The 25,469-nt window shown below is 37.2% G+C and overlaps 1 protein-coding gene across 12 annotated transcripts in view; it reads left to right on the top strand.

The window, feature by feature from the left end:
• RIC8B (RIC8 guanine nucleotide exchange factor B) overlaps positions 1 to 25,469 on the top strand; it is a 116,312-nt gene that overhangs the window by 43,874 nt on the left and 46,969 nt on the right. For all 12 annotated transcript variants that reach the window (XR_012518345.1, XR_745099.3, XM_039471762.2 and 9 more), the window contains 2 exons: positions 57 to 665; positions 10,044 to 10,138. Coding sequence is in view for 10 of the 12 variants with exons in the window: in XM_039471762.2 (XP_039327696.1) it covers positions 57 to 665; positions 10,044 to 10,138 (704 nt within the window). In the remaining 2 variants the exon portion in view is untranslated. The remainder of the gene's footprint in view (positions 1 to 56; positions 666 to 10,043; positions 10,139 to 25,469) is intronic.

Genomic DNA, 25,469 nt, shown 5'->3' with positions numbered 1-25,469 from the left:
ACTTTAAATCATTTGAGCCAAATAATGATTTTTGCCTACTCGTTCTTGTTTTTCAGAAACTCTGTGAAGGCATATTTAAAGTCCTTATAAAGGACATCCCAACAACATGTCAAGTGTCCTGCCTAGAAGTACTCCGCATTCTCTCCAGAGACAAAAAGGTTTTAGTTCCTGTAACAACTAAGGAAAATATGCAGATACTGCTGCGACTAGCCAAGCTGAATGAGTTGGATGATTCTTTGGAGAAGGTGTCAGAGTTCCCAGTTATTGTGGAGTCATTAAAATGTCTGTGTAACATAGTATTCAACAGTCAGATGGCACAGCAGCTCAGCCTGGAACTTAATCTTGCTGCAAAGCTCTGTAACCTCCTGAGAAAGTGCAAGGACCGGAAATTTATCAATGACATTAAGTGCTTTGACTTGCGCCTTCTCTTCCTTCTGTCACTTTTGCACACCGACATCAGGTCACAATTGCGCTATGAGCTCCAGGGACTACCGCTGCTAACCCAGGTCTTGGAAAGTGCCTTTAGCATCAAGTGGACCGATGAGTATGAATCGGCCATAGACCATAATGGACCTCCTCTCTCACCTCAGGAGACAGACTGTGCCATTGAGGCCCTCAAAGCTCTCTTCAATGTGACGGTAGACAGTTGGAAGGTGCATAAAGAGGTAAGGTAGAGAAGGCTATTTTTATCTACCTGGAATTTAATTGTTCTGGGGCATCCCTAGAGTTTCCTGCAAGAGAAGAATACAAGTTGGGATATGGAAAAAGTTCTCACTTTTCCCATTAAGCAATTGTATTACCCAGGATATACTTCTTAACTGTTGTAAGTCTTAATCCTTTCATTTTTGTAATAACACCTATCAGAATAAGGTGAATATGGACTACTATTTTGTAAGATGCCAAATATAGTTAGTTTTCTCAGCTGCATTATTACTTCTCTCTTCTTAAGAGTGCCTCTTTCAGGAATAAAGTTTAAATGGTAAGATTTGAAGGGAAACGAAACAACGTGGTTGGTAAAGGTGTAGGCATTTTCAGTGGCTGCCATCTTAAAGAAAAGCTAAGACGGATCAAGCGAATTTGAAGTTGATCAATCAGAATTGGTGTCTGCTCAGAAGAGAAGAAGATGCTCTGTGTATGCCTATCATCCCAGTCTCCAGGGCGTTTCTCTATAGTGTTAGATAACTATCCGAGGTGTAAGACCACAACTAGATCTGTGTTCATATGTAAGTTCTAGAAAATAAGCTGATCATATTAGAGTATGGGAAAGGTTATTTTAAACCACTTGACTTATTTCTAGACAAAGATCCTTCACTGCGGCTTGAACCCTCCAGCAACCCAAAGTGAGACAGATTCAATAGTTTACATTTGAGTACCTGCAAGAACAATATGCTAAATAGGAAACTTAGTTTAAGGACGTCAACAAATTAAGTGAAGTAGACATAAACTTTTTTCCTTCCTTCTAGAAGCGTAACATTTCACATTAACTCTCTTTTTAGCCTTAAATAACTAGTGGAATTCAACCCTTCCAGTAAAAAAAGAGAGATTTTGGTGCCAGAGCAAATTGTCTTCTCTGACAATTGACTTTTTAAGATTTAGGCTAACATTTTGCTATGTGCATTTGAAACACTTCTCACCCGTGAATAAAGATCTGTTTTTGTCAGCAGCCTACTTTAAAAGGATTATCTCAGTGCAGTGCTATAGTGGGAGTATGCAGACATCTGAGTTTTAAAGTGCAAATAGGTCTGTATTTTGAAACCAAATATTTGAAGATCATTCCTAACAGCTGTTTTAGATGATTGTAGTATGGTCAGTTTTTCCTGGGACTTGGCAAGAAAAGATGTGGAAAGCCCACGTGCTCCATTTATGCATTGAAACCAAATATTTGGAAGTATTTAAAATGTTATGTCTCTATGCTTATTTTGTACCTTCTTTGGTTATTTTTCTTACGCTGTTTGTTTTGGGGTTTTTAAGTTCTCCATTTGAGACCTTAAACTTCTGAGACTGTTGTTTTGCTATTGTTAGAGCTCCCTATTATTTCAGTTATACCCAAAATAGTAGCTCACTGTTCAGATTCCTGACAAAAAAGGGTTTAAAATTCAGTGGCTACACATCAGTATATGTATGAGATGGATGACAGGTAATAAATATCAGTATATTGAGATTATTTCTCATTAGTGTACTTTACTTATAAGTAATATCAGAGCTAGAAGAACCTTCAGAAGATGTTGAAGTAGCAAATCCTCATTCTGTGTTATAGAATATTTAATTTCCAAAGGATACATGAAAAGGATCAGTAATCCTGGAGCCAGGTATTTCTTACGTTATACCTGTTGTGAGTCAGCTGACACAGCCATTATAAAATATGCCCGTTTAAATGTGACTCTGGCTATTATTGAAGTGCTTAGAAATTTAAATAGTATTGAAAATAAGATTCTTGCCAACTCAGTTAGGTAAGAATGTCTTCATGAGTTTCCAGAGTCAACTTTTAGCAAACATTTAGTCATTCATTCATCCAGTCAGTTAATTGCTAGATAGTATGCCAAGCATTATGTAATATATTGGAAAATAATAGGCATTGTCTTTACCTTTATGAAACTTCAGTTTTTTAGGTGAGCTAGGTAATAAATCAGTAAACAAATGTATAATTCAAATTCTGTTAAGTACTAGGAGAGAAATATCACACTGATTGAGAATAGTTAGTAAGAGAAATTTTCTGAAGGTCTCTACTGAGATCTGAAAACACAACGATTCAGTCATTTGAAAAACCGGAGGATGAACATTTTATGGAAGTTAAACAGTATATGGAAAGACAGAGACTGAAACATAAAGTACCTTCTATTGATGTACCCACAAGGTAGCATAAAGAAAGTCTGTCACCAGGGTGCAAAGAAACTTGCTACTAAGAGTCCATTTACCTGGATTTTAATATCTTTTTTATTGTCAGACAAAAGACAGTTTACTTCAATTGGACAAGCACCTAAAGAATTGCCAGTATTTTAAAAAAATAAAAGGATATGGAAAGTTATACGGAAGAATCCAACTTTTAAAATAAACGTTATTTTCCTTTTTATAAAAATAATATATGTTCATTGTAGAATAGGAAAAAGGCATATAAACAATAAGAAATGCAAATTACCTATGAGCTAAGCACTTAAAGATAAGCACTTTTTCCTTTTCTGTTTTTGGTGCTGGGGGGAGACTGAGTCTTGTTCTGTCACCGAGGCTGGAGTGCAGTGGTGCTACCTCTGCTCACTGCAACCTCTGCCTCTCGGGTTCAAACAATTCTCCTGCCTCAGCCTCTAGAGTAGCTGGGACTACAGGCCCATGTCACCACGTCTGGCTATTTTTTGTATTTTCAGTAGAGATGAGCTTTCACCGTGTTGGCCAAGCCGGTCTTGAACTCCTGATCTCGTGATCCACTCACCTCGGCCTCCCAGAGTGCTGGGATTTGGCCTGCCAAAGTGCAGTCTTGTCTGTCACGTAGGCTGGAATGCCGTGATGTGATCATAGCTCACTGCATTGTCACACTCTTGGGCTCAAGTCGTCCTCCCAAGTAGCTGGGACTAGGTGCAGGCCACCACATTTGGCTAATTATTTTTTATTCTTTTAAGGCATGGGTCTTGCTATGTTGTTCAGGCTGGTCTTCAACTCCTAGCCTCAAGCAATCCTCCTACCTCAACCTCCCAAGTAGTTGAGATTACAGATGTAAGCTACTGTACCAAGCACTGTTTCCCTTTTGGTGTATGTCTTCCTTTTTTTTGAGACGAGAGTTTCGCTCTTGCCCAGGCTGGAGGGAGGCCAATGGCATGATCTTGGCTCACTGCAACCTCCACCTCCTGGGTTCAAGCGGTTCTCCTGCCTCAGACTCCTGAGTAGCTGGGATTACAGGCATGCACCACCACGCCTGGCTAATTTTTGTGTTTTTAGTAGAGATTGGGTTTCTCCTTGTTGGTCAGGCTGGTCTCAAACTCCCGACCTCAGGTGATCTGCTCGCCTCGGCCTCCCAAAGTGCTGGGATTACAGGCGTGAGCCACCATGCCTGGCTGGTGTCTATCTTCCTAACGGTTCTTCATTGTATAATATATAAACAAACATATATATGTACATTTTTACAAAAATGCAATCATTTAACAGTCTTAGCCTTTTTTCTTCACAATAAAAGTTTATAAAGAGTAGGTTTTCAAAATGTGTTTCTTTAAGCCATCAGGTTCCTAGGAGTGGCCTCTGGGAGTAAGTGGACAGTGTTCCCAGTTCCTCATCCTTACTTTAAATAAAGAGCACCAATTGTTCTTGCTATTGCTATTGATTTTCTTTAAATATAGATTGTAATTAAGATTTAATTTGGGGGATAAAAAGCGTTCTGCAACCAAAAAGAAATTTTTGACACCACCTTCTACCTTCTTGTGAAATCATACATACTAATAAGTATAAACAGATCTATGAAAAATGAAGAATATGGCTGGGTGCAGTGGTGGCTCATGCCTGTAATCCTAGCACTTTGAGAGGCTGAGGCAGGAAGATGGCTTGAGCCCAGAAGTTTGAGACCAGCCTGGGCAACATAGTGAGACTTAATCTCTACAGAAAAATAAAAAAAGATTAAAAATTATTCAGACATTGTGGCATGTGTGTATAGTCCTACCTACCTGGGAGACTGAGGTGGGAGGATCACTTGAGCCCAGAAGGTTAAGGCTGCATGGTTGTGCCACTGCACTCCTGCCTGGGTAACAGTGCCTCAGAAAGAAAATAAAGGAAAGATATATCAAGTTTTAACACATCTCCTGTTGAAGACACTTAACATTGTTTACAGGTGCTTGCTGTCTTAAATTCCAGTGATTTTTTTCTTATAAAATCTTTGTGGATATGTTCCTGAAATTGGCAGGCCAGAGGGTTTCAAAGTTTTAAGATGTTTTTATATATATTGCCAATTTTACCTTCAGAAAAATATTACTGGTTTATACCTTTTCAGACCCTGGGCATTTCACTTTTTAAATCTTTGCCTATTTCACATCTTGACAGTTACAGAAAATACAGATGTTTGGTTTGGGTTTTAAACTGTTTCAGTTATTTTTATGACCACTTTCATTTACAGTTCACCAAAAATAGAAAATTAATGACTAGGCTTTTCTTGAGCTTTAGCAAATTAGTGCAATTTGTTCATTTTAGATTCATGCCTCAGTGTTAAATTCGTGCCTGCCTTCTGATGCCATCAGCAGATTAATTTGGAGTTTGCTTTCCATTCAGTGGGAAATGTAGCTAGATTTATTTCAACATGTGGAATCATCCTCTCTCTCCCTTTCCTAAAGACACTGTGTTTTAAAAGGCCAGTTGATTTATTTAGCAGGTTATAAAGTCAGTTTTAGAAAAGTTGATTGAAATGCTCTTGTCTTCCTCCTGCTTTAACACTTTTCTAAATGTCTCTGTTGTTGGAATAGAGCATGTTATTCTAGGGACTGTTAGGGATCCCTAGACCACACTCCCCTCTCCAGTGCTTCCAGGGTATCAGTGCAGTGTAATAAGAAAGTACAGACCAGCAGACATGTTAGAAACAGACAACCAAGTGCAAACAGAGAAGTACAAGTATCTGAGTAGTCAAAGGATACCATCTGAATAAGATAAAACAGTGTCCATAGAAGTTAATTAGGAATGTCACATTGTAACAAGAGGTTAGTTCCATGATTATTTTAGAGACTTTGAAGGACATACACAGTAGTGGAATCTGTAATTAAGGTGAAAGCTTCTTAATCTGTGATTAAGATGAAAGCTATGTAAAGAAGATCCCAGTGAATTTCCTGAGGTTATTTTTCTGTCTTTTAATGTTACCTCATTTTGATTTTCACTATCACAACCAAGCCTGCTTGCTCTCTTTCTCTTCCTTTGCCCTTCATCCTTATGGACTTATTTTCTCTCTCATCCTTTGAAGGTAATATCATTTCAGGAGGAGAGAATATTGATGCCCTGAAAATAGCAAAACTAAATCAGGAAGCAATTAATAAACAGTTGTATAAGCTGTGTTTGTATAATGTTTTATGAAAAATAATTGCATTTCATTTCTGGTATCTTTGTGAGACAGTAGCATTAACCCCATTTGACAAATTAGGACAGTGAAGATCAGAGAGTTTAAACTGCTTATGGAAAGTCACATAGTAGAATAACAAACATAGAAAATAGTGTTTACTTTAAGTTTTGTTAAGACTTCTTAAATGATAGCACTCATCCAACAAATATTTATTGAGACATAGACTAATGGGATAGAATAGAGTTGACATAGTCAACTGACTTATGATACAGGTAACAATGAAGTGCAATAGTGAAAGAATGGGCTTTTAAATAAATCGGGCTTTATCAATTGTATGGCCATATGGAAAAAAAATGAATTTGAATCCCTATGTTATACCAGATGTAAAAATTTAATTTGAGATGAATAAGAGACCTAAATATACAAGGTAAAATAATAAAGCTTAGTGAAGAGTATCTTCATGACTTTTTCTCATGCAGGGCAGACATTTCTTAAATAAGCAAAGATTTCTAAAACAGGACAAAATAAGGATCAAACCATAAAGGAAAGAAATGACAAAACAGTCTTCGTTAAAGTGAGTTCATCGAAAGAAGCAAAAAGACAGGACACTGGAGGAGAACAAATGTGCGATGACTCTCTTCAGAATACATTAAAAAGTCCTACAAACCCATAAAAATTAAAATCAGGCAACCCAGTAGAAAAATAAGAAAAGGGCTTAAACAGGAACTTCACAAAAGAGATATCCAAATGAGTAATAAACATATGAAAAGGTGTTCAACTTTATAGTCACCAGAAAAATGCATACTACAAATAAGAAATCACTACATGTCCATGAGAATGACCGTAACTATAACTGATTAAAAAGGCTGACTATAACAAGTATTGGTGCCCCTCTAGAGCCACTGGTGGGGTATAAATTGGTAAAAGTACTTCAGTTTAGCAGTACCTTGTAAAGCTTGACATACGGATATAACTTGTGACTCAGCATCTCTTCTCTAGCTTGTGTACCTGTAGCTATAAAATAACATGTAAAAAGTATGTTCACAGCAGCACTTTTCAAGATAGCCCTGTGCTGGAAACAGTCCAAGTGTCAATCAGGAGTAGATATAAGTAAATTGTGGCATATTTATATATTGAAATACTATACAGCAGTGCTTTCTTTCTTACTCTTTTTTTTTTTTTTTTTAATTGTACTTAGGTTCAACAGTGCTTTCTTATCTGTGGTGAAGGACCAGATTTTTTTTCCTAAAAATCTGTCAGAATGCAACTGTTGTATAATACAGTATTAGACACAGTGCCAAACTGCTCAGAAGTTTCTAAATGTTCACGCATACTTTCTGTACTCATGGTGTTGCAGATCAGTGATGAACAGGGTGTGGACCAGCAGTGGTACGCAAACATACTTCAAATAGCACTGCTTTCAAACAATGAAAAATAACACACTGCTACTAGACAGAGGAATGTGAATGAAGCTCAGAAGCCAACAGGAGAATCTGTATTTTATGATTCCATACGTATAAAGTTCAATAACAACCAAAATACTAATCTGTAACATTAAGAAGGTCATTTGAAAGGGATATGGGGAAAATTCTGGGATTCTTAATTTTGGCATTGCATGATTTTTATATTGGTTATATGGATGTGCTCATTTTGTGAAAATTTAGCTGTACACTAATGATTTGGGTACTTTTCTGTATGCACACTATACATAACATTTACATTAAAATTCATTAGTGACCTATTAAACACATGCCCTGTTTCCTCATTAAGGTAATAGATTAGTGGAGGAAACAAAGTATATGCAAATAAACAAAGGTGAAATTGCAAATTACGATTTAATGAGAGAAAGAAGAATCTTCTTTTTTTTTTTTTTTTGTTTGAGACGGAGTTTCGCTCTTGTTACCCAGGCTGGAGTGCAATGGCGCAATCTCGGCTCACCGCAACCTCCGCCTCCTGGGTTCAGGCGATTCTCCTGCCTCAGCCTCCTGAGTAGCTGGGATTACAGGCACGCGCCACCATGCCCAGCTAATTTTTTGTATTTTTAGTAGAGACAGGGTTTCACCATGTTGACCAGGATGGTCTCGATCTCTTGACCTTGTGATCCACCCGCCTCGACCTCCCAAAGTGCTGGGATTACAGGCTTGAGCCACCGCGCCCGGTCCTAGAAGGATCTTCTTTGAGAAGGTGCTTTAGCTGAGACCTGGAGTACACAAAGGAATCAGTGATACAAAGAGCAGAGGCAAACAATCCAGGGGTTTTAGTGGTTGTTTTAAGTAGAGAAATGGAGATAATTTAGTGGATTTAGAGTAAGAGAGGTTATTGTAGACATAGGGCACAACTTAGGAGTTGATGTTATCAAAACTAGAAAAGGTATAAATAGGGTAAAAAGTAGAATTTTTGGTTTGCAGCTGCAAATAATGGAAAGACCAAAATGGATAGATTTACAGAAGTCTGTCAATATCAGCATGAAAAGAGAAAGATTATTTTATCTAAAATAAAGGAAAATCTAATTTAAGAGGAAGTGTATTTCCTAGTTAATTTTTAAAACCAAGGGAAATATGATCTTATCAAGAGTTCAGTAATGGATGTGTTTTACATGGGTATTTAACATATGAGAGAATTTTTATTCAGGTGTTTGAGATGGTTGTTGAATGGGACAACATTCTTTCCAACCCTGCCAGTTTTAGTGTCTCTGTCATTAATTAGTTCCTCTTTGTTTTTTCCCTTTCCCCCTACAATTATTTATCATTTGTTTCAGCTCTATCAGTCTTGCCTTTTTTTCCCTTCTTCTGTTATACTTCTCCCTAACTTTCAAATGTTTTATTGAAAGTATTAAAGCACTTTTATGCATATCATTTTCTTTAATCCTGTGTAACCCTGGCAGAACCCTCCAGTATTTGGAGATTCATGTGGGGAAACTGAGGCTCAGAGAAACTATATGACTTGTCTAAAGTGACAGTCTAGACTCATGACCCCAAGTGCAGTGCCTTTTTATTTCAGTTAGGCCACTGGGGCCCTCTTCTCATCCAACTCTCTACATGATGATTTTATGTTTAAAATATTATTGTCCACATTATGAGTTGTGAAAGTATACCCCAATTACTTGCTAGATTTTGTGAGAGACATCTTCCTAGAAGGGCTATGTGAATTCTATGTATAAATATAGGATATATATGTATAATTTATGAAAATAATATCACTTCACATGGACTTGAAATCAATGATGTGTTAAGAAGTTTTATAATTTTTTAGTAGTTTTTGAGGTAGTTGGAGTCTTCCTGAAATACGGCATATCCAGGCTATCACAGTTATCTCTAATTTTATGTGTCTTCTTAATTATTTAAAATCTGGAAGAAGAAAGATATGACTTTGATGCAGATAATTAAAGAAGGTGTAATGGCCCACGATCTCACTAAAAATGAAGAAGTAAACCAAATGATTATTCAGGGCTTAAGTTATTTCCTATTGTTTGTCTTCTTCCTTCTAACTCCCTGTGTCTCTTTAATACCACTGCCAATGAGTAAACATTGGAGATCACTTGTTTTTCATTACTTGCTGGTGGTTTTGAGGGAAGTAAAATATTAAAATTGATTAAAATGAAGTTGGTGGATCTATTGCTTTGAAATTTAAGAGATGAGACATTTTTATTAAGAATATACAACCAGCCTCTGAAATACCTGGTTAGCATCACATCTGTTGGAACTTTTATAATGACTAGTAAACTGTAACAGTGTACCATAGAACAAAGAAACTTAGGCTTTTTGGAAATGAAAAAATCTCCAGTGGAACTGAATCTTAAGAAGGTAAACCAGAGTGGCTATTTCAGCATTTCTGGAAGTGGTTGTAGTTGTTCATATAGTGACTGTTTACTTAGTATTGCCTCTGGAATTCTTCCTAGGATATTCTACATTTACAATATATGGTATAAGAATGTTTGGGGTGGGTGAGAGATGTAGTCATGTAGCAGATCCCTCTGTTAAGGCATTCAACCCCCAATTTTTCCTCTCCTCTTTTTTATTTGCCATAGAGTGATTCTCATCAGTTTCGTGTAATGGCAGCTGTCCTTCGTCATTGTTTACTAATCGTAGGTCCAACTGAAGACAAAACAGAAGAGCTACACAGGTGGGTAAGCTCTGTATGGTATCTCAATGAAGGACGTCATCAATTCTTGTTGGTTTCATGCATCTAATTTCAATTGTTTGTTATAAACACAAGAAAGTGAAAATATTACAGTAAATCAGGTAACTGGTAGGTCAGAAATCATTACCGTGCCCCAATGAGAAATTTTTATTCTGTCCCCTTTGACTTTCTTATATTGACGGTCAACAAGAGTAGAGAATTTGGCATTTGTTGCAAATGTCAGACATAGTTATTGTTGGTTTTATCCAGAGCAACAAACATAGTACACATTTATTGAACTCTTATTCTATGGCATTGTGCTAAGTGCTTTATAAAGATTAACTTCTTTTAATCACCACCCCAACATTACAAGGTAGATTCTGCAATTTTTTCCTTTCAATAGATGAGGAAACTGAGGTTAGAAAGATAAAGTAATTTCTCTGAGATCATACAGCCCTAACATGTGAAATAGCTAGGATTTAAAACCTGCTTTTAATTATTATACTTAGCCAATACTCTCACTAATTTTATTTGAAGAGTATTTACCAAAAAGTACATATTTTGGGAATGATAGTTTTATTTTTTAAAAAAACTTGTAAGAATTAAGTCACAGTGTCTAGTGTTAAAATATATGAAATAGGCCTGGCATGGTGGCTCACACCTGTAATCCTAGCACTTTGAGAGGCCGAGGTAGGTAGATCACTTGAGGTCAGGTGTTAGAGACCAGGCTGGCCAACATGTTGAAACCTCATCTCTACTGAAAATACAATAAAAGTAGTTGGACATGGTAGCACATGCCTGTAATCCTAGCTACTCCAGAGGCTGAGGCAGGCAAATCACTGAACCTAGGAGATGGAGGTTGCAGTGAGCCAAGGTCGTACCACTGAACTCCAGCCTAGGCAACAGAGTGAGACTCCATCTCAATCAATCAGTCAATCAACCAATCAATAAAAAATAGTTCAGCTGGGTGCCATGGCCCATGCCTGTAATTCTAGTACTTTGGGAGGCTGAGGCATGTAGATCAGTTGAGCTCAGCCTGGGCAACATGGCAAAACCCTATCTCTACTAAAAATACAAAAATTAGCTAGTTGTGGTGGTGCACATCTGTGGTCCCAGCTACTTGGGAGACTGAGGTGGGAGAATTTCTTGAACCTGGGGAGGCAAAGGTTGCCATGACCTGAGATTGCACCACTGCACTCCAGCCTTGGTGACAAAGTGAGACCCTGCCTCAAATAAAATAGTTCAAATTTTATGATGTGTCTGTTAGAACTATTAATGGACTGCTGTAAAAATTTATCGTACTCTGAGAACAACTGAATAAGAATTAATGCATTTTTCCAGTTCTCTTTCCATTCTGGATTAGATTATAATAACAAGAGTTCTGACTTCATCATGATACTCATGGAGCTTTATTCTCTATGAATACAAGTGGCATTTTAAACAATTCAAATAAATTCATATCTGCAAACAAATTACTTTGGCATTAACTCTATAAAGAATTTAACATAAGGGTTGTTCTTAAGAGTAGAAATTACCTTTTGAACACTTACAATATTCAGTTTTCCAAAATACAGCTTAAGTAAAACTTTATAGAAACACAGCCAGAGTGTAAAATGAAACATGTTTAATTATTATTTTTCAGTCAAATCCAAATTCTGATTGTGATCAGCAACTTATTTGATAATTGTACTGAATTTGTTGGTAGGTTATCTCAGTGTACTCCCTGCCATGCAGCCTGTCCAAAGATTGTTTTCTTCTTGATTAAAAAGTGTAATTTTTCTCTGTAGCTACAAATCAAACATTCCTTTAATTTTCATAAGACAGTACCTTTTTAAAAAATCAGATTAACTGCAATAAATCATATCCTAACAAGATTTTCTTAAGCATTTTGACCCACTGTAATTTTTTTTTTGTAATTAAGAGACATTAGAAATTTAGACCCTAAAACTAAAAGAAAATGGCTTATAAGACCAAGAGTAAATTGATTTTTTTAAAGAAATCAGATATCACAAATTAAATCATCATACAAGGATGTGAAAGGAAAGCATTTTGGCCGAAATGGCTATACTAGTCACAAATACATTGCCAAAGCTTTCTCTGAATAATGATTTTAATACCTTAACACAGTCCACAGTATTTGTAGAAAGAGAGCAAAACTGCGTAATAGAGGTTTTTAAAATAAAATTTTTAAAAAAGTAATCAAATTTTAAATTTTCCTTAATGGTGCTTGCTTTTTTCTTTGAATTTGCTTTTATCTTAAAAGTTACTTGGATAAAAACCTATTAGCTTCACTATAAATAAGAAGTATCCGTAGAGCCACAGACAGGATTTATGAGTATTTATTTCTCAAAGGCTTTCCTGGGTGATTGAGGTTTCTGCTGACTTAACAGTTTATCTGGAATGGCCTTGCATGTTCCTTTAATCAGAATTAGAGTGATTAGTATCATTTTGAGCAGAAATGACTCTAGGCTAATCCATTTAAATACAGTGAAAACTGCAGTAACCTCAAAATGCTGTTTTAGGAAGCTTACTGGAATTGGCTCATCTGCCAAATTCTGCTCTTCTGTAGTGAAGTAACATCTCAAATTCCATTTTTAAAAGTTATTTTGAAATAGGTAACCCTAGATGGTATAGTGTATGGTTCTGCATTATCATCAAACCCAAAGAATTGTGATGATGATTAAATGAGAGGTTCAGAAAGCACCCCTTCCTGGCAATGAGAAAACAGTAAATGGCACTTGCTGCCACTGCCACCACCACTGCCACTGTGCCACTGATGTGCTACTTCTATTAGTATTATATTAAACATCCTTGCTTTTAGAATATTTCGTTATTTTAAATCTTTCTTTAAAAGCTGTTTGTTGATTTTGATATGCTGTTTAGGAATGTATGCTTATGTTTATCCTGTGATCATGTAAAGAAATCTTTTTTTTTTTTAATCCAAGTGTTTCTGAAGCCAGATTAAGTTCTATGATATATGCATGTTAGGAGAGTAAAGGTGCTTTAGGAGAAAAGTAAGTTTAAAAAAAATAGCCTAGGCTGGGCGCAGTGGCTCATGCCTGTAATCCCAGCACTTTGGGAGGCCGAGGCGGGCAGATCACGAAGTCAGTTCAAGACCAGCCTGGCAAATATGGTTAAGCCCCATCTCTACTAAAAATACAAAAATTAGCCGGGCATGGTGGCAGGTGCCTGTAGTCCTAGCTACTCAGGAGGTTAAGGCAAGAGAATTGCTTGAACCCTCAAGGTGGAGGTTACAGTGAGCTGAGATTGGGCTACTGCACTCCAGCCTGGGTGAAGACTGAGACTCGTCTCCAAAAAAAAAAAAAAAATAGCCTGGCAGCTTTTTCTGATAAGCTGTCTTTGTAAGACAGTGCCATTTTTTCAGAGAAGTCAAGAGGATATGGACATAGAGATGAAATGAGTTAGCACGCAAACACAGTAGACCTTGACCTTCATTTCCACTACTCAGCATTTTGGATGGTTTTTAAAATCTATTCTCTTTCCTTTTGTTTATACTTGGTAGTAACAGACAGGTTATTGGTATGATCCATCTTTTTTGCTTCATTGAAGGACATCCTAATTGTGTTCATCTCTATGTGCCTGAAAGTATTTTTAGCACTCCAGTTCATAATCAATAAGCTAATGTATAAACACTTAGCTCAAAAGAGTTTGCATGTGGTCGTGGTTTTATTTTATTTTGGAGAGAAGGGACAAAATCAGGATGGCTTGTATGCTGAAGAGAAGAGGGGAGGACCAGATTTGATTTAATTTATTTTAGGCTCTCAATCTCGTTTTCTTATACTCACTGAGTACCTTGGTATTTACAAAGTTTTTTGTTATTTTCTTTGTTTAGATTAATTCATTTTGTCTCACATATTGAAGGGGACAATATAGTACATAATACAGTACCTAATAACACCTTATTGCAATGCTAAATATAATGTCTTAAACATGGCAGACTTTTTTCTTTCAGTTTTTTTTAATAGTGGTAAAATACAGTTATAAAATTTGCCATCTTTTAAATGTACAGTTTAGTGATTCCATTTATAATGTTGTGCAACCGTCACCACCATTCATCTCCACAACTCTTTTCGTTTATTCGTTAAGATGGGTCCATCTTCTCCACTGCACACAGAGGTGTTTTTCAAAAGCAAATGTCTACTTTAAATCTTGTCATGGCTCCTCTTGGTCTTAAGGATTAAGAGAGAACTTTTTGGCAGCAGGGTTGATGGGAGATCATTGTGTAAGTATTTATGCTTTGTAGAATCATGTGGAAAATGTTTCTCCTGGCCAGTTCCCTCTTTAATCCTGTATATATGATTCTACCAAACCTTTGAATATGTATGTGAAAATTTATTTCCGAGCTCTCTATTCTATTTCATTTGTCTTTATAGCTTCAGGCCAGTAACACACTCTTCTGGTTACTGTAGCTTTATAGTAACTTCTGAAATCAGTAAGTGTGAGTCCTGATTGACTATTCAGAGTCTTTGAGATTCCATATGAATTTTAAGGTGGGTTTTTCTATTTCTAAAAAGAATGTCATGGGGATTTTGGTTAAGGATTGCATTGAACCTATAGAATGCTTTGGGTTGTATTGATATTTTAACAATACTAAGTCTTCTAATTACACATGGTAGACTTTTAATAAATGTTTGAAAATGGATTTTCAATTTCAAAATTGAGAAGTGATTTTACTTCTGTTTATTTAATGAGCACTACTATGTGTTAGGCACTATGTTGAGTGACAAAGATGAATACAGCACAGTCTCTATTCTCCATGACTCAATAGGTAAGACAGATTTGTTAGTAAATAAGTAGAGTTCCTTTGATGAGCGCGGTATTAGACATGAATAAGCTTATATAGTTGTACAGAAAAGGAGAATTTACTTTGTCTAGAGAGATTGAAAAAGGATTTGGATTGGTTTTGTTGTTATAAAGCTCTTAACTCTTTAAACTGGATCTCTGTAAATGACAGTCATTTAGGTGAACAGATACTTTCTGAACTATAGCTGAGTACTGTTCTAGGTGCTCTGAGGACTTAACATTGCATACCTGGAGGAACATGGAGACTAAATTCCCTGACTGCCCAATTTAGATTAAGACCCCCTCCTCACACACACACATACACGCACACACATCTTGTCACTGTCTTATCATCTCCTTTATTTTTTTCATGGGGAGAAAAGACATAAATGATATGAAAGCTAAATAACAATTCAAGACAAGAATAGAGAGAGAGCACAGATACTTTTGAGTAGTTTCCCAGTAAATTAATTATTCCAATAATAATTGCTAATAGAATTCAAAGGGCAACGTTGCTATGTTCTGGCATGATGAGGAAGGTCTTCCTTGCTCAAATCATACCTGTCCTGGCCTTTTTCAGACCTCTAGTCCCCTGATGATTCCTTTTTCTCCTATCTGTAAGTCTTCTTGTAGGTTTACTTTCTTCCATCTCTATTCTAAAACATTTGTTCATCATTTCAACCTTTCTCCACTCCATCACCGTGTCCTGCCAGTCTTAAAACACTCAACCCTAGATTTGTCAGCCCACCTTCTTTCTCCATAGGCTGCTGAGCCCTAAGGGAAAGTTTTACCTAATCTGACAGATGGATCTATCTTCTCCACTGCACACAGAGGTATTTTTCAAAAAGCAGATGTCTACTGTAAGTCTTTTCAGGACTCTTCTCTGACTTAAGGATTAAGAGAAAAGGTTTTTGATCACTGTGCATGTATTTATGATATGCAGTCTTATGTGGAAAATCTGTTTCCCCTGGTCACTTCTTTCTTTTATCCTGTGTGTATGATTCTACCAAACCTTTGCAACTCTCTGAAGGCCTTCTACACCCCCTTATCCTCAGCAGATAACATGTTTTTACTTCGTTTTCATTTATAGATATTTAGGGTGACTCGGCAACATGAGGTGGGGGTTGTGAGATTATGAGAGAGCTTAAAGCCTTCAAATACATTTAAGTATGGCCATTGAAGCCTGACAACTGGATTAAGTCTCAACAGGACTTGCCACAGGACTTCAGGGCAGAATATCATGCTGAAGTGTCAAGAGTCTCTGCCTAATAAATTGGGCAGAATGCGGTTGTCATGGCAATATGCCAGTAACTTCTGAAAGAGGGAAACCGTCTCTGGTTGTGTTGTATTGGATGGATCAGTGGAATTGGATCTGAGGCACTGGCCTTCATCTTGAGAACTCTCTGCCCCTGGCAGCATCCATCTTTCTGTCATCAAGTAACACATTTGCATGGCATGGAGCCACTTTCTCCCCTTGCCTCCAGGAGCCTACCATTCCACAATCCGCATGACTTTGTATTCAAGCTGCTCTGCTCTTCTTTTTCTTCCTTAGACATAGATTCCTTATTAGGGCCTTTACACTTCCTGTGCCTGGAATGCTTTTCCCAGATCTTTAGGAGGCTGGATCCTTCTTGACACTGAGAACTGAGCTCAAATGTCACTTCCTCAGGTAGGCCTTCCCTGACTGCCCAGTTTAGATTAGAACCCCCTCCCAAGCCCCTTCCCCCACCACACACACATATCTTGTCACTATCTTATCATCTGCTTAATTTTTTCATGGTACTTATCACTGACTGAAATAATCTTCCTCTTTTATTTTTCTACTTGTTTATTGTTTCTTTCCATTAAATTGTAAGCTTAGGCTGGTGCAGTGGCTCACGCCTGTAATCCCACTGCTTTGGGAGGCCAAGATGGGTGGATTGCCTGAGGTCAGGAGTTTGAGGCCAGCCTGGCCAACATGGTGAAACCCCTGTCTCTATTAAAAATACAAAAATTAGCTGGGCATGGTGGTGGGTTCCTGTAGTACCAGTTACTCGGGAGGCTGAGGCAAGAGAATCACTTGAACCTGGGAGGCAGAGATCGCAATAACTGAGACCAGGCCACTGCACTCCAGCCTGGGAGACAGAGCAAGACTCTGTCTCAAAAAAAAAAAAAAAAAAAAAAGTAAGCTTAAACAGAGTGAAGATTGTGTCTGTCTTGTCTGCCATTATATACCCAACACCTAGAACAGGTATACTTTGTCATGCTCAATAAATATTAGTTGGATGAAGGGATAGATAGATTATCTTGTAATAAATATTAATTGGATAAAGGGATGGATAGATAGATGATCTTGCCGACCTTGTAAGAGGGTAATTGGAAACTGTCAAGCAGGATCTTTCTTAAACCCTTAATTCTCCATCCCGACCTATAAATGTACTGTAAAATGTACCTGTTCTTTCTCTATTTTCTGCCAATCTCAGGAAATTAAGTGGCTGCCTCCTTGCCCAGGGTTAATGCCCACACCTTTTTCTTCTGCCTCTTGAGGCCTTATTTCAGCACTGAACTCCTATCTTCAGTCTCTCCTTTGGGCTTTATCCCTCAATATGTGACATGCTGAGATCTATCCCATTTGTGAGGAAAAAAAATCTTCTATCAGGTCTTTATCTCCTCAGAGATGTAGCTGTTTCTTCCCTTTCTTTCGCAGCTAAGTTTTTTGACTGTTTTTTGTGCCGTTAGCCTCTAAACATTTTGATCATATTCCTAATCAGTAAAAATTTTTGAATACATCTTTGAATATATTTATTTACATATACCTTTTATGCATATACTGCTAAACTGACCTATGAAATAGATCATGAAATTATGTACATACAGTAAAAAGGGATAACAAAAGTTAATATTTTAAAGGAGATTTTTAAAATTAACCTGCTATTAACTTTTAAAATTATCAAATAGCAGAGGCTTTTCTTGATGTTCTGCACACTTAATATTTAAGTACCTTGTTAAATTTGGTGGCTTTGAACTACCATTAGCTAATAGCTCTGGGCACATTATATACTTCATAGGTTTGGATGTTTTGTCCCCACCAAATCTCATGTTGAAAGGTAACCTCTAGTGTTGGAGATGGGCCTAGTGGGAGGTGTTTGAGTCATGAGGGTGGATCCTCATGAATGCTTGGTGCAGTCCTCGCCATAGCAAGTGAGTTCTCACTCTGATCACTCAAGATCTAGTTGTTTAAAGAGCCTGGCACCTTCTCCCTCTCTCTCTTGCTCCTGCTCTTGCTGTGTGATTTGCCTGCTCTCCCTTCATCTTTCACTATAACCGTAAGCTTCCTGAGGCCTTCACCAGAACCCAAGCAGATACAAGTGCCGTGCTTATACAGCCTGCAGAACTGTGAGCCAAATAAACCTTTCTTTGTACATTACCCAGTCTTAGCTATTCCTTCATAGCACTAATACGGTTCTTAAGGCAAGATTCCTTAGTATCGTAGTCGTAAATTCATGTTACAGATCATTTCCGGTTTTTCTAAAACTGGCTTCTTGTAAGTTCTGTTTGGATTTTCCTTGCTTTGACTCATGATATGGCATATAAAAGGCTCTGCTGTTTTCTTGTCCTTTGCTTATGCTACTTATTTTCAGTGTTGGTGTCTTTGTATTATAGGAATTATTTAAAATAGTTTGTTCATTTTACAAGAATTTGTTTAGTTAGAACTTGATAAAATATATAAACCCAGTTGCATATGTAAACTGTAATATGCCAATGAAGAAACCAAATGAGTGACCAGGAAGGAAGGCCATCACTGCTACCCTTCTATAATGTGGAATTTCAGCTCTTCTCTCAAAATGCTTTGCATTTGTTTGTGGCATGGGGAGCATTTGATTTATGGTTCAGATCTGGGTACCAGTGTCAGTTCATTTATAAAATATTAGTAAAGCTTAATTTCTTTTCAACTTGTTAGATAAAAATAATAAAAATAGAACTATTTTATTTGCATACCCAGTGGATCATCTTATGTACCTTCAGGGTTGCATCTGCCTCACTTTGTAGACTACTGGTTTGTACTCATCATTTCTATGCCTTTACTCCCTATTCATTCTTCAGCCCACTGTAATCAGGCTTCTACATATGTCCCTACCCCATTTCATACATACATAAATAGACCTTTCTGGTCTCATTACCTATGAAGACCCCTCCTTTAGAGGCCTTGTCATTTGCTTTAGGTTTAGGAACCTGTTTTCAGTTCCTAAAAACAGTTTCTCTCATTCCTTCAAATTTTTCCTTTTCCCTCTCGTAGTAGAATATGTCTGCTGTTTAGAAGCTCCTTACTAGTTGACATGTACTATGTGCCAGGCAGAATGCTTTGCATGCCTTTCTTCATTTAGTACCCGCATCAACCTTGTAAGTTCATGCTCCTTTATTTTAGAGGTAGGACAAGGCCTAGAAGAGATTATATAATTTGCCTAAGGCATACTAGAATTCAAACCCAGTGCTTTACAAATTATGCTATGCTGCCTTCCCTTAGGAAAAGGAGTTTATTTTAGTTTTTATACCTGGCATCTAGCACAAGGCATAGCAAATATTGTATTTGTTCAATGAATAAAGTGAGGTTTGAGCTAGTCCTAAAGAATGAAAATGTTCTAGACAGGAGAAAACATGGACAAATAACAGAAATGAGAATATGTCTATAGCACATTTAGAGAACAATGACCTGGTCATTATGGGTTAAAAGATATTTCACAGCCGGGCGCGGTGGCTCAAGCCTGTAATCCCAGCACTTTGGGAGGCCGAGGCGGGTGGATCACGAGGTCGAGAGATCGAGACCATCCTGGTCAACATGGTGAAACCCCGTCTCTACTAAAAATACAAAAAATTAGCTGGGCATGGTGGCGCCTGCCTGTAATCCCAGCCACTCAGGAGGCTGAGGCAGGAGAATTGCCTGAACCCGGGAGGCAGAGGTTGCGGTGAGCCGAGATCGCGCCATTGCACTCCAGCCTGGGTAACAAGAGCGAAACTCCGTCTCCAAAAAAAAAAAAAAAAGATATTTCACAGAGTAGCATTCAGGGTTCTTTCCATTCAAAGTTTTCTTGAAGCTTCCCTACCTGCTGCTGCTATAGTCCTCTCTTGTTCTTTGCAGTAAAACTCATCTAAGTGGTGACTATCTGATTCCTCTACCGTTCTTTTGAATCCAGTTCACTGAGGCTTTTAGCCCCACTATGCCACCAGAATGATTATTCTTAAGGTTACTAGTGACTTCTGTGTGGCTAAAACCAGTAGATATTTTTCAGTCATCACCTTACTTGATCTGTCAGCATCATAGATCAGCACTCCATTCTTAGATACCACACTATCTTGGTTTTCTTCTGACTTCACTAATTATAAGTTCTTTTACTCCTCAGCCTCTGAGTGATAGAGTGCTCCAGGTTCAGCTTTCATAGTCTTTTAATCCACACTCCCTCCTTTACTGATCTAACAGTCTTTTCTCTTTAAATACCATCTACATGCCAATGACTTTTTTCTATTTCTCTCTAACTCTGATCTCCCTCCCTGAACTCTAGACTCACGTGTAGCTAATTTCCTATTTACATCTCTATTGGATGTCAACTAGACACCCCAAATATAACAACCAAAATGAAACTTTTAATTTTCCCCTAAAAAGCTACTTCTGCAGTGTTTCCCATTTTCAGTTTATGGCACCACAAGCGTTTCACTTGCTAAGTCTAGAGCTTTGTATTCTCTCACACTCCACACTAGTCTGTCAGGAAATCCTTCAATATGTATCCAGTGAACCACTTCACTGTTAATACCTGTTCACTCACCTGAATTAATGCAGTTACATCCTAACTATTCTCCCTTACCTTTGATGTCCTGCTGACTGTCCTCAATGCAGTAAGCCAGAATGACCCTTTTAACCTAAGTTAACAGGATCTTATCATGCAAAACCCTGCAATGAATGATTTTTCATTTCTGTCAGAATAAAAACTAAAGTTATAATAGCCTATAAGACCAATCTGGCCCTTTCCATTATCAACCTGATGTCATATCCTGCTCCTCTTGTGTATGGTGGTTCAGCCACACCAACTTCTTTGCTTTTCTTAAGACGTGCCACTGCTCCTTCCCTAGAGGCTTTGCTTTTACTCTTATTTCTTCTTATAATGCTCCTTCCTCAGTCACATCACTAACTCTCTAATCTCTTCAAGTCATTTAAATGACTCATCTCATGAAGCCCTCCCTAACCGTCCTGTCTAAAAGTATAATCCATACATACTAGTTTACCCTCCTGGGTTTTTCCCTCAGAGCACTTACCACCTTCTAGCATATTATCTAATTAACTTTAAAAAAAAGGTTTTTTGCTGACTTTTCTCCCCATGCCAGAAAATAAGTTCTGTGAGGGTCAAAATTTTTCTTTATAATACCTGCCTGAAAAAGAGCCTTTCACAAGTAAATAATAAATAAATAATTACTGGATTGAGTTAGATTAAATCAATTTATTTACATCTGAAAATCTTTGGGGAATTTTGTTTGTTTGTTTGTTTTTTGAGTCGGAGGATCTCTGTTGCCCAGGCTGGAGTGCAGTGGTATAATCTTGGCTCATTGCAACCTCTGCCTCCCAAGTTCAAGTGATTCTCCTGCCTCAGCTTCTTGAGTAGCTGGGACCACTGGCACCTACCACCACACCCAGCTAATTTTTGTATTTTTAGTAGAGATGGGGTTTTACCGTGTTGGCCAAGCTGATGTCTAACTCCTGACCTCAGGTGATCCACCCACCTTAGCCTCCCAAAGTGCTGAGATTATAGACGGGAGCCACCATACCCAGTCAGGGATCATTCTTTTCTTTGCCTGAATCATTTCAGATGGTTTTATTGTGGTTTGACTGATATACAAGAAGCTGTACATAGTTAACGTATACAACTTGATAAGTTTGGAATTCTGAGTAAATACTTGAGAGGTATCACCGCAATCAAGGCCATAAACTTTGTCATCAAAACGGTTTTGATACTGTCAAATAAAAGCAGGCATATAGACCAATAGAACAAAAGAAAGAGCACAGAAATAAACCCACACATATATAGTTATCTTCAACAAGGGTGCCAAGAATACACAATGGTTAAAAAAAATAATCTCCTCAATAAATGGTTTTGGGAAGACTGGATTTCCAGACTGGATTTCATTGAAAGAATGAAATTGAATCCTTATTTCACATCATACACAAAAATCAACTCAAAATAGATTAAAGACTTAAATATAAAACCTAAAACAATAAAACTCCTAGAAGAAAACTTAAATTAGCCAGACATGGTGGCACACACCTGTACAGCTACTCAGGAGGCTTAGGTGAGAGGATCACTTGAACTTGGGAGGTTGAGGCTGCAGTGAACTCTGATCACACTACTGTATTCCAACCTGAGCAACAGACAAGACCATGTCAAAAAAAAAAAAAAAAATAGAAGAAGAAGAAGAAGAAGATGGAAACTTAAGAGAAAAAGCCTATGAACATTGGTCTTGGCAGTGATTTCTTGGATATGATACCAAAAGCACAGGCAACAAAAGCAAAGATTTACAAGTGGGATTACATCAAACTAGAAATCTTCTACACAGCAAAGGAAACAGTAAACAAAATGAAAAGGCAACTTATGAAATGGGAGAAAGTATTTGCAATCCATATATCTTAAGAGGTTAATATCTAAAACCTATAAAATAACTCTTAATAGCAAAAAAACCAATTAACCTGATTTTAAAATGGGCAAAGGACCCGAATAGGCATTTCACCAACGAAAACATACAAACGGACAACAGGTGTCATCACTAATTATTAAGGAAATGCAAATCAAAACCGCAATATCATCTCACACCTTGTTAGAAGGGTTATTACAAAAAAAAAAAAAAACCCACAAAAAACAAAAGATAACTGATGCTAAGGATGTGAAAAAAAGGAAATCTTTTTACACTGTTGGTGGGAATGTAAATTAGTATAGCCATTATGGAAAACAATGTGGAAGTTTCTCAAAAGATGAAAAATAGAATTATTTGTTTTAGCAATACCATTTCTGGGAGTATATCCAAAGGAAATAAAATTACTATTTCAAAGAGATATCTGCATTCTCATCACGTGTTCATTACAGCACTGTTCACAATAGCCAAAATGTTGAAACAACCTAAATGTCGATCAGTCAGATGAATGGATAAAGAAAATGTGTGTGTGTGTACATGCACACACAATAGAATCAGTGGAGTACTATTCAGCCTTTAAAAAGGGAAGGAAATCCCATCACTAGCAACAACATGGGTGAATCTGGAGGACATTGTAATAAGTGAAATAAACCACACACAGGACAAATACTCCATGATCCTACATTTATGTGGAATTTAAAATAGTGAAGCTTGTAGAACAAGAGTAGAATAGTGGTTATCTGTGGCTAGGGAGAGGAGCAAATGGTGAGGTGTCAGTCAAAAGATAAAATGTTTTAGTTATGCAAGAATAGGTCTGGAGATCTCCTGTGTAACAGAGCCTACAGTTAGCAATCCTGTATTGTCTACTTAGAATGTTACAGGAATAGATCTTATGTTAAAGGAATGGGTCTTATGTTAAGTACTCTTACCACAAAAGAAAAAAATACATTTCAAAGATTTTGAGGGGTTTGGGTGCAGTGGCTTGTGCCTGTAATTCCAGCACTTCGGGAAGCCAAGGCAGGAAGATCACTTGAGTTTGAGTCCATCTTGGGCAGCAAAATCATCTCTGCTAAAAATTTAAAAATTAGCAGAGGGGCATGGTGGCATGTGCCTGTGGTCCCAGCTACTTGGGAGGCTGAGACGGGAGGATCATTTGAGCCCAGGAATTCAAGGCTACAGTGAGCCATGATCACGCCACTGCACTCTTACTTGGGCAATAGACTCTTACCTCAAAAAAAAATTTTTTAATGAATAAAGAGGGCAAAAGGAAAATCTTTTGGAGATTTTAAGATTCATTTACATAGACTTTTCAGCCTTGAAAAAAAGATATATAAGCCCCAAATATAAAGAGGATACATTTAACCAGGAAGATTTATTAACAGCTATGGATCTGCATGTGCCGTATCATATTCTTCAATGTTATTTCGTGTTTTTATCCACCAATTCACCAAGGACAAGATTTTAGATTGCCTTTCCTCTCCCACAACCAACAGGGCTTTAATCAGGGCATTAAGGAGTTCTAAATAGGCCTTGCTTTTGAATCTGCATATCGGGGGGGGCCTGGGAGCATGAGCGGGAGGATGTCATGTCTGGGTGATTAATGATCTCTAGGAAGCTGAAAAGGGGAGTGTAATATACACAGTATTTCTACCCCCTGGAGTAGGAATGCAAACACCATTGTGCAGATCTGTGCATAGTCACTGACTTCCTGGTAGCTGGAGAATTTCATACACTCTTCTACCACAAATAAAACTGTCAGAGAAGTGACAGAGCTCAAAAAGCTGGCCTTCCTTACTTAAAAAGAATAGCTCAAACACAGTGAGCCAGAAAATTAATTTTGTAGTTGTTTGGAAACTGAGTTGCTAAATAAGAAATAAGAAAATGGGAACTTTTCTTGAAAAGCCTACAACCTTCAAATATTTGTTGAATCAAACTCTACATTTGGTTTCTTAAATTTACTGAATTCCTTGAAACTGCTTACTTGAAATGAATATGAAGGGGAAACATTCCTTTGTAATGAAATGACCCATCTTAAACTTTTCAGTCTGGTCCCTGGTAGAATCAGAGAATCATACAGTCAGTGGACTTAAGAGTCTATGGAAAAAAAATCTTAACATTTCAGAATGTTTTTGAAAATAATTCTAAGATAGAGTTACTTTTCCCTCTTTTATTCTCAGTGAACCTATGGTATTATTTAGTAACAATTTCCAAATGCTTAAGATAGAAGCAAAACATTCTGAACTAAAGATAAACTACAGATGTTTGCAAAAAAAAATTGTAGAAGAAAGTTTTTGGGGAAAAAAATGTATTTCAGCCACCTTTGATTATTTAAAAATAACCCAAGTTAGAGATTTTGTGCATAACACCAGTAGTAGCAGCAGTATTTGGTTTTAGAGAGGACAATCAAATAACTTGTATTTTACTAGGAACTATTTATTCATAGGACTTGTTAAATTATTTTTTGCTCTTGGTTCATTTTTTTGATGCCCTGTATGTTATCACTTTCTGTTCTGCATTGTCTAACATTTTAACTGATTTCTTACCGGTTTTTGTTTTTCCATAATATAAAAAGAAAGGAAATATTCATTCTTGGGGAGGTGGAGTGCAATTTATGATAAAGGAAAGAAAAATTTTTGTATTTGTTTTTGTTGTTGTTCTGTTTGTTTTGCTTTATTTTTTAGGATGTCACTACAGTCTAAAGTAGAAGGAACTAGTGGTCTAAATTCAGATGGTATCAGATAGATGAAGCTCTAAATTTGGTGTCCAAGTAGTTAGACTTTTAAATTGCATTTGCAGGAGTTTATTTTTAGTCAGGATGTGGTTATTTTTAGATCTGGTTCTCTGTCACTAGGAAATGTAATGCCTGTCTTTGCATTGTTGA

This window comes from Saimiri boliviensis, chromosome 7, assembly GCF_048565385.1.
Source record: "Saimiri boliviensis isolate mSaiBol1 chromosome 7, mSaiBol1.pri, whole genome shotgun sequence".
In the NCBI taxonomy this organism is placed as follows: Eukaryota; Metazoa; Chordata; class Mammalia; order Primates; family Cebidae; genus Saimiri; species Saimiri boliviensis.
Note: the sequence above shows the minus strand (reverse complement) of the source record. Positions and strands in the feature narration are given on the sequence as shown.